Source organism: Mirounga leonina, unplaced genomic scaffold (genome assembly GCF_011800145.1).
Source record: "Mirounga leonina isolate KUSES-001 unplaced genomic scaffold, KU_Mleo_1.0 Mir_173, whole genome shotgun sequence".
Lineage (NCBI taxonomy): Eukaryota > Metazoa > Chordata > Mammalia > Carnivora > Phocidae > Mirounga > Mirounga leonina.
The window spans coordinates 58,086,684-58,096,217 of record NW_023270447.1 but is presented as its reverse complement, the minus strand read 5'-3'; the positions used below and the strand labels follow the sequence as shown (position 1 = coordinate 58,096,217).

The 9,534-nt window shown below is 53.5% G+C and overlaps 2 protein-coding genes across 4 annotated transcripts in view; one reads left to right on the top strand and one right to left on the bottom strand.

Annotated features, from left to right (window-relative positions):
- The first annotated feature begins 325 nt into the window (after positions 1 to 325).
- The window catches only part of TSPAN1 (tetraspanin 1), a 10,567-nt gene continuing 1,358 nt past the window's right edge, over positions 326 to 9,534 (top strand). The window contains exons 1-5 of one of the 3 annotated variants that reach the window (XM_035018668.1): positions 326 to 441; positions 5,889 to 6,028; positions 6,476 to 6,540; positions 8,994 to 9,200; positions 9,409 to 9,483. In XM_035018668.1, the coding sequence (XP_034874559.1) occupies positions 6,484 to 6,540; positions 8,994 to 9,200; positions 9,409 to 9,483 (339 nt within the window). In that variant the 5' untranslated portion in view covers positions 326 to 441; positions 5,889 to 6,028; positions 6,476 to 6,483. Of the gene's footprint in view, positions 442 to 2,012; positions 2,068 to 5,888; positions 6,029 to 6,475; positions 6,541 to 8,993; positions 9,201 to 9,408; positions 9,484 to 9,534 lie in introns of those variants that run through there. The other 2 variants (XM_035018669.1, XM_035018671.1) reach the window with 2 other exon arrangements.
- Positions 2,110 to 2,674, bottom strand: P3R3URF (PIK3R3 upstream reading frame). The gene is made up of 2 exons (XM_035018987.1): positions 2,431 to 2,674; positions 2,110 to 2,153 (listed from the first exon to the last, which is right to left on the bottom strand). The coding sequence occupies exons 1-2, from the start codon at positions 2,672 to 2,674 to the stop codon at positions 2,110 to 2,112; spliced, it is 288 nt and encodes a 95-aa protein (XP_034874878.1).

Sequence of the window (9,534 nt, the reverse complement as noted above, 5' to 3'; positions counted from 1 at the left end):
CTGGAGACCAGCCAGGTCTGCTCACCGAACCCAGGCCCCTGTTCCAGGCTGCCACATGGCCCAAGCCTCCTCCTCTGGTGTTCTCAACCTCCAGGGAGCTCTGGTGGGGTGGGAACGAGTGAGCTGTACCCAGTCATCCAGGGGTCACCTAGACTGGAGTGGTGGGTGCCCTCTGGCTGCAGCTGCCTCCAGGAGCCTGGCAGGGGAGGGGCCGTGGAGGAGCCCGTCATTGCAGAGGAAACTAAAAATAGCCAGAAGAGATGATGTCATCAGGTTCCCACAGCTCAGCACCCCCCCCAGTCACACACATACACACACACTCTCACAGACACAGATACACACAGACACAAGTGGGGGCGTGCGCGCACACACACACACACACACACTCACTCTTATAGGGGAGGGAAGCTTCTGGGTTCCAGGGCCGGGCAGGGAAGTCTGGTGAGTGTGTCTGCATGTGTGCGTGTGTCTGTGTGTGCCTGGGTTTGCATGAGTGTGATTGCACGTGTGGCTGTCTGTGCTTATGTGCTTGTCGAGACGCAAGCATGTTGACGTCTGCGTGCGTTCTTTTACAGGCACGTGCATTGTAGTTACATATGCCAGCCGGGGAGGGCCAGGGGCAGCAGGGGCGGCGAGTAGCTCTGTTTATAAGCCTGTACTTGCATGCACCTGTGTTTGTTGCATTGTGTGTCTGTGAGTCCACTTCTACTTACACGTCTGCATATGTTCATGGACTGTAACATGTGTCTTTAAACGTGTGGGCCCCTCTGTGGGCCTTGGGCGCTAGCCCAGCCACCTTCCTGCTTTGACTGAGGTTCAGCGCCACTTCCCCCATACCCCGCCGAGCCTCATGCCCCAGCCTGCGCAGTCTGCGCGCAAAGTGTCAGTGACTTCTCTGTCCCGTCCCTCCTCTCAGGGTCCCGGCAAGCCTTGGCGTTGAAGGACACAGACACAATTCCTTTTCTCCTCACAGGCTTCCTGAACCCCGGGGGGGGAGGGGGGGCCAGGCCCAGGCTCTCAGGCTTCACTCCCACCCCCAACCCTTAGGGAAGGGAGCCCCGGACACACACCCATGCATACAGCGACGCCTTAGAGAAGAGTCCCTCACAGTGTTTCCTGCCACTGAGACACAGCTCCGTGGAGACACACCCCACAGCAACCCAGTTACACCTGATGACACATGGGCACACACTCAGAAATCCAAATGGAAAATCCCCAGGCCGGAGTGCTCAGCACCCTCCCCCTTTGTGGACTCGACTCAGTCTTGCCCCACCCCTAACCGCAGAGGCTCAGCTGACAGCCTCGGAACACACTGGCCTCAGGGAAGAGCTAGGGGGCCGAAGGTGGCCCGCCCTCCTCGGAAGCAACCCTCTGCTGCCTCAGGCTGCCCGCACCCCATTCCTGACCTTCATTCCTCTCAGCCAAGCCTCCCTCTGGCACACCCAGACCCTTACAAACACACCTGATGCTCTCCAGCCGCAGAGGCACAACCCATCGCGGAGGCACACTGAGCCACATGTCTGCTCACAGGCCCATGTCCTGGCCTCTCTCTCTCTCTCTCACACACACACGCGCACACACACACACACACACACACGCACCCCAACATCTACATCTGCACACTCACCGTCGCAGGCACAGAGCCACACAGAGCTCACACTGAAGCACTCTCGGAGTTAGACTCCAGCCCTGAAATCTCTCGTGCCATCCCTGTCTGATCCATGCCTCTACCTCCCTCAAGCATCTGGCTCTCTGTAACTTCCGAGATGTCTATGGAGACCCTTTTCCCTGTGCAATGCAGGAAGGCCCCCTACCTCATGGGGAAATCAGTAGCTGAGGCCAAAGATGGAGAAATGGTGTGTGTTGCTGACCTTGTCCTGTCCTTCCATTGTCTAACTGTGATCCCATCTGTCCTCACTGAAGCCTGTCTTGGGAGCGTTCAGCCCCAGCCCTGCCGTCGTACCCCGCATAGTTGTCTGGAAACACCTCGGAGTGGAGTAAGGCCGTTGGAGCAGAAATGATTGTATTTGCCTGCTGTCAACCACTCATGGCCCCTAGAAGATGCAGGTCCGGAGCCAGCCAAGCTTCTGGACTAGTTTCTGGACATTTCTAGAAGATCAGAAAGCTGCCAGGTTGACAAAGGTGTCTGAGAACTGAGGAGAGGAAGGAGAGGGAAGAGTGTGAGGAAGACAGCAGTTCTGGAAGCTCCACTGTTCTTAGATTCACAGTTCCCCAGGCCCTCCACTCGGCCAATACACCCTCCATTAAGGCTCTCAGCCTTTAGGAGTCTGCCATCAAGACCCCACCATATTTTGGGGGTGATATTTCACACAGGGTGTGCCCCCTAGAGTGCCTAGGCAGGGCTAAGGTGGGGGAAACAAATGGCCCTGGTTTTTCCAACCCCCACCCGCCTCAGGGCCCTTGGCTAACTTTGTGGCAGAAGGATCCACACACTGGTGGTGGCGGTAGGAGTGTTGTTGATATCTGTGGCCACGGTGGCAGGATTGGTGGCTGCAGTGGTGGCAGCTGGGCCTTGGGGTTTCTGCCGGTACCTTCTGCGGCTACACTTGAACATCCTGGGATTTCGAGGCCGACGCCAGCCCAGCCCTGGCCTGCGGTAGGGGGAACTTAGGCCCCGGGGCCGAGGGGCACGGACAGGCTGAGAAGGCCCCATGGGCACAGGGAGCTTCTGTAGTGTGCCCGAGGGTGCTCCTGGCCAGGGCAGCTGGGGCCTCTATGACATAGAGTCCGCATAAGGGTAGTGCTCTTTATTATAGGTCCTGGTCCCCTGCCCCTCCCCGTGGGTCAGGCTCCCTCAGGGTTCTCTCAATGGGTCCAGCCCAAGGGCCAGAAAAACCTCAGCTTGGCCCCTAGGGAAAAGGAACTCTGAGTAGGGGAAAGTTACTCCCTCCCTTTCTCATTTATCCACATGGACAATATTAACAATGTTTCTTAAGTATTTACTGTGTGCCAAAGAGCGCCCAGTACTCTACAAACACTCTCTCATTAATCCCACAACCACCTTACAAGGAGACTATCATTATTCCTATTTCATATACAGTCGATTCTCATTATTCACAGTAGTTATGGTCTAATAAAGTCCCCACCACAAATAGCGCATTAGCAAATCAAGCCAATGTACCTATCGGGTTAGATTCCTACCAGCCTCGGGTCATAACATTTTTGTCAACTGATCAATCAGAACATGACCTCATTTTATGTGTGTTTCTGTTTATAGATACCTAATTTAAACTATATTGTTGTTGAGTCATTAACATTAAACTCACAGCCAACAGCACTCTAACTTGTACCTGGATGACATTTATCTAACATACTTCCTCGTAGGTCACATCACAGCCTTCTTGTGCTCAGAGACACTAGACAGCACTTCAGCAGTATTTGATAAACAGCAAAATCACTAACCAAAAGCACAAAAATGGGAAAAATGTGACATTGAATAAACCACAAGAAGAACAGGTGTACATTATAAGAGGTGAAACAAGGAGGCAGAGAATCCTTTTGTTCAGCCTCAGCTGAGGACACGTGGATGGGGCAGCTCAACATTTTTGCAGCTCTGCAAATGTCCACGAATGACCGCAAAGTGACATGAGTATTGGTGTGGGGATACAAATAAATTCTAGCGAGTAAATCTATCTATTTACAGATACGGAAACCATGAATAATGAGGATTGACTGTATAAGGAAACTGGGGCTCAGTTAGGTGAGGTCACACGATTAGAGGCAGGCAGGGGTTCCCCCCATCCCTGATGGCTACGGTCCAAAGCCCAGACATTTAACTCTTGATGTTCTATGCTCATTTATTCATTCAATCATTCAGGAATTGTTCACTAACAACTTCATGTGTGCTGGGCACTGAGGTCATAGATGGAGGTGACCTGGCTCCAAGTCTTCCTGAAGGGAAAGAGAAAGCCATTCATTAGTGCAGGTGGAGGAACAGCTAGGTCCCTAGGGGAATGTAAGTTGTGTCAACGTTTTCTTGTAGCAGACAGGAATGTCAGTGGCTCTGCCAAGCCTTGCACTGAGTTGTTGTGGAACAGTGGACTTCAGCCCCCTCTCTCTTTCTCTCTTACTCCACCTCCAGTCCTCCTTCCCAGCCTCCATCTTTTCTCTGGTCCTGTAGGAACCTGCAAGGAGGGCTTGGGGTCCTCAACACCACCCTTAAAGGCCTCACACCTCCTTCCCCTCCATCTTCTACTCTTGCCATCCTCAGTCTTAGAAAATGGACCTTGCTCCCATCAACTTCTAGCCACTATTCCTGTAAACCCACTTGCCCTTGGCCATTTTCTTCCTCTAGCCCCAGACCAAGGCCTCCTCTCCTGTTCTTTCTGGAAGTCAGCTCCTCCTGCCTTCTTAGAAATTCCATCACTAAAGACAGTCTGCTTGGTGGTTAAGATACAGACTCTGGCACCAGACTGACTAGGGGTGAATCCTGGATTCACCACTTACAAGCTGTGTGATCATGGCAAGTACTTAACCTTCCCGTGCCTCTGTTTCCCTATATTTAAAAAGGGGGGGGAAGAGAATCTATCTCATAGGATTGTTGTGAAGAAGGGGAAAAGACCATATATGTAATGCATTTAAAACACGATCTACACAGATATTAGCATTATTGACCCCCCTCCTGTTTCTTCACCTGCTTCCTCCCATTATAAGAAACAAAAATTAGTGTCAAATATATTCAAATTTTTAAAAAAATGTTAAAAGTCCACTTTGTCCATCCCACACCCCCTCTGGCTATGACTCTCCCTACTCTGACTTTCCCACTCTGTGGTCATTCCCGGTTTTCCCAGAGTGGGGAGAAAATCTTACTTAAAATCCCTATAACTATTCTGTTATATAGACCAGGAAACAGGCTTAAAACTGAGCTTAAGAAATCCCCTCCTCCCCCACCGCCCCCCCCCCCCCCCCCGCCAGGGTCACACAGCTAGGAAGCATCAGAACCAGCATGGGAGTACCTGGCCTGAGTGACTCCAAAGCCAGAACTTCCGCAGCACCTCGATGTGGGGAGCATTGGAGTGGAAAGTAGGACAGGCAGTGGAAAGAGGCAGGCAGCCCTTGAGGGATTCCTGTAGACTGGGACTGCGAAGTTTTAGAATTGGGGGTGATGCTTTTGTGGGATCATGGTGCCACCTTCTGGCAGAAAGGAAAGGGGTGCTTGACAGATTGCTAAGAACACTGGATTGAGGGGAAAGCAAGAGAAAGGAAGGGGAGGGAGACGGGTAAGGAGGAAAGACGAAGGGAGGAAAAAGATGGGGAAATTGAAATTTTATAGAGGGAAAAGGACTAGGAGTCACATGCTACTCAGAGGAGGGGGTAGAAGCTGCTAAACCTGGGTCATTTCCTTGAAAGTGTGTGTGTGTGTGTGTGTGTGCTTGAGAGTGTGTGTGAGAGAGAGACAGAGACAGAGAGACTTTAAGTATGTCCCTCGGATGTTGCTTTGTGGTTTCTTACCTGCTGGGAGTCAGTCCACACACAGTGCGGTGTGTGTGAGGCATGTGTGCGTGTGTGCACTCGTGAGCACGGGTAGGTGTTTATGTATGTATCTGTGTGTGCAGATGTGTGTGCCCGTGAGCACACGGGGTATGAATGAATGGATCAGCAGATGTAGGCTAGAAAGCATCCGTGCACCATTGCGGTGGAGGGCACTCGGAGATTCTGGGGGCCCCTTGCTTACCCTCCAACTTCTCTTCCTTCTTCAGATCAGGAAGGGTGTTGCTGTGGTTGGCGTTGCCAGGCTGAGGAGGCCTGTGGCTATGGGGACATATCTCCAGGCAGCAGGGGGCAGCAGGGAAAGAAGCTGACTGGCTGCGGGGTGGGGCAGGCGGGAAGGTGAGCAGAGGACTTTAAAACTCCTGCCCCACCTGCAGGGGAGCAGTGGTGCTTGAGAGCTAGCTCCGTCTCACGGCCTGCCCACTCGAGTGGCAAATCCCTGGAGTAGTCTGTCCCCTCTGGAGCCTCAGCAGATCCTTCAGGTCTTTCAGAACTCACTACCAAGAGCCCTGAACAGGTGATGGCACAGGACAGAGATGGTCCTATGAAGTAAAATCAACCTGGAAACAGGTTTGGGAAGCTGGAAGGCAGATGGGGAGGGTCCTGAAAGAGTCCAGGGTTGGTTTAGTGGAGGGGTCCAGGATATGTAGGTGCCAAGGAAGGGCGTGGAGTGACCTGTGGTGTGGGGGTTGGGCTTGGGGTGCCAGTGGAGAAACCTGGGGTGTCAGTATCTGAGTGTCAGGCGCTGGGAGAGGGCCTGGGCCCTATAGAGAGGCAGAGGTGTCAGGATAGGACTTCGGAAAAGTTCCGAGGTGTCAGAGGCTAGATGCGGGGGGGAGTTTGGGTGATTTATGGGTCCTGGATGCTGGGGTCTCGTATGTCAGGGTCCAAATGCCAGGGCTAGCCCAGGTGGCAGTGGAGGCAGGCAGCACGAATTCCTAACTCACACTTATCTGCCTCCCAGGAACCACCATGCAGTGCTTCAGCTTCATTAAAACCATGATGATCCTCTTCAATTTCCTCATCTTTGTAAGTATGAGGGTTGTGGGATTTTCGGGCCTCCCTGCGGGAGTGGGTCACAACCTAAGCAGAGTTCAAGCTGGGAAATGGGAGATCGCTGTGCCCAGACTCTGTTGTGCAAGTCTCCCATTATGATAGGGTGCAGAAGTCTCCCTAAATGCTGAGTCCTGGTCTCAGGAACAGCCTGGCTGCCACACAAGTTGGGGTAGAGAAGCTTAGGAGGAACTCCTCCTTTCCAGGAAGCTTCAGACCCGACTTAGGGCAGGGTAGGGTAGGCTAACAGGAATAATGTCCCCGTTTTATAGGCACTGGGGGCCCAGGGAGGGGAAGAGGTTTGCCCAAGTCTACCTAGTGTACAAGGAAGTTCAGTGACCTCTGTAGGATGGACGGGGAATTGAAAGGAGAGATGCCCAGAGACCTCAGAGCAGAGAGTCTGCCTCAAGCAACCCTTATTCGTTCAACAAACATTTATTGCCTAAGACTCTAAGTGCTAAGTGCTGGGGGAAAGGTGAGTGAGCTCTTTCTCTGCCCTTGAGGATCTCAGGTCCAGCAGGCCAGATAGGCAGACAGTTGCAACATACAATGCCTGGCCTTAGCACAGGGGCTATGGGAGCCCCCAGGAGGGGGCTTGAACCCTGGTCAGAGAAGACTATCTGGTGGAAATAGCTGAGACTGGACATTTACGCTGGGTGAAGGGGTTGTAAAGCATGCAAAAAGGCCCAGAGGCAATGAAATCAAGTATTGTTCAGGAAACCAGGAACAGATTGTATAGGGCATGTCTGAGGAAGCTGAGTAATAAGGCATGACCCTGGAAATGGTGGTGGAGATGGGGAGAAATGGACTAAGAAAAAGCCCTCAGATGCTGGCTGAGGGACAGAAGGAGGGGCAAGGGAAACAGAGGCTTCAAAGATAAAGCCCGTGTCTCTGGTCTGAGCAACCCAGGGGATGTCTCCCAGGCAGCTGCGTACCTAATGGGGTTGCAGCTCTGGTTGGAGCTGGACATGGATATTTGGAAGTCACATGACCACAAATAATGAGCGAAACCATGGGAGTGGGTAAGAGCTCTCAGGCTGAGTGAGTTCAGCGAAACCCAGTTTACAAGGGATATGTGGAGAAATGGCCACCAGGAAGCAGATAAAGAGTAACAGGAGGAAAACAAGGAGACCACGACCTCAGAGAGGCCAGGAGGGTATGGCGCACAAAGTGCCCACCTGATTTCGCGCAGGATGGCACCACAGACCTTGGGGCCACATTAGAATGGCTTAGAGTGAGTGAAGGTGAGGAGGTGGAGACATGAAGTAGAGAGGGATTTGGAGAAATTGGGCTACGGGTATGTTACCTCTCTGACTCCGATATGGTGCATGCCTTGGGCTTCTTTTGGCTTCAGGGAAGTAGCCTTTATCCATATGTCTGGGGAAGGCAGAGGGATCCCAGCAATACGGAGAGCAGGTGTTCTGGCCCGAGGGGGTTAAAGCAGGTGTTCTGGCCCGAGGGGGTTAAAGGCAAATCCAGTTTGGTTTCTGGCCCCTGTTGCTCAGGCTTTGCCAGGCTGGGCAAGGCAGGGCAGGTCTCAGGCTCCTTGAAATTTGACCCTGTAGGCTGGGAGCCCAGCTCTCTGTCCTTGGGCAAACATGCCTGGGATCTAGCCACAATCTGCCGTCGCACTCCTGACGGCACAAGCTGGGGCACCAAGGTGGTTATCAGGCTGATTCATCCACTGATGCTCTGGATCAGTAAGGCTTTGCTCTAAGAGTTGTGGCATCTGGACAGAGTACCTCCTCCCCCGTCTGGGCCTCTGGATTCACTGAGGTTTGGGATTGAGACAGAGAGCCTCTAAGAGAAGCCCCGGCTGCACTCCCCCTCTGGTGCCTCAGTTTTCCTTGTGAGGCAAGGAGGGGTCTAGGTTAGATGAAGGGCAGGCCTGGAGTTTGATCCTGGAGAGGAGCCAAATGGGGCCCCAAGGTAGGTGTCTTTTCTCACAGTCCCACTCCACAGTTGGAAGCAGGTGTAAACCTCAGCCCCACCTCTGTTGCTATGGTGACCGTTGAGCCTGTTCAGGGCTTCCACCCCACTGTCTCACCTGTCCCAGGACAGAGGCGGTCAGCTCCACAAGGAAATGGGGTGGGGGGCCCTGCTGGCCTCACCCGCTTCCCTCCTAGCCATGCGGCAGGACCCTGACAGCAGTGAGGAAAAGTCTTGCCTTGCCCTCCCCCATCCTGTGGATATTTCTAGAACCCCCGATCCCATTTATATCTGCATTGGTGTGCAGCCTGGTGCTGGCTATGGGTGGCCCAGCTCCCATCCTTCTGGCTCTACAGAATGTTTTTCCTCCCTGCAGGATGAGTTTTTAGACTCCTTAGCCAATAAAAGGAGAAATTTCTCATTTTCCATCTTCCTGACTCAACTGCGTGGTAAGGAGCTGCTTGCCCGCACCGTTTTAAGGCCTGCCTCTCTGTCCCCAGCTGTGTGGTGTCGCCCTGTTGGCCGTGGGCATCTGGGTGTCCATCGATGGGCCGTCCTTCCTGAAGATCTTCGGGCCGCTGTCGTCCAGTGCCATGCAATTTGTCAACGTGGGCTACTTCCTCATCGCTGCTGGTGCTGTGCTCTTTGCTCTCGGTTTCCTGGGCTGCTACGGTGCTCAGACTGAGAACAAGTGTGCCCTCATGATGGTGTGTCAAACCCAGCTCCCCGGGCCCATACCCAAGACCCAGGGTCCCCTCACCCTTGAATCGAGGCCCTGGGGATCCCCAAACCGTGCTCTGGACTCCAGGGCCCTCAGCAGAGGGGGCCGCGGCCTCCTTTTACTGGGTGGTGGGTTACAAGTAAGGCATGAGGGACCGTCTCTCTCTCAAACTCAGAGCTCTGTTCCCCATCCAGTTCTTCTTGATCCTCCTCCTCATCTTCATCGCGGAGGTGGCAGCAGCTGTGGTCGCCCTGTTGTACACCACCACGGTGAGGGGCAGGGTGAACCACCACGGTGAGGGGGGGCGGGGCGAACCACCA

Coding starts and splice junctions, on each gene's coding strand:
- P3R3URF (XM_035018987.1), bottom strand. CDS start 2,674: ATGGGGCCTTCTCAGCCTGTCCGTGCCCCTCGGCCCCGGGGCCTAAGT. Junction 2,154..2,430: donor GTGGATCCTTCTGCCACAAA/GTTAGCCAAGGG, acceptor TCCTCTCCTCAG/TTCTCAGACACCTTTGTCAA.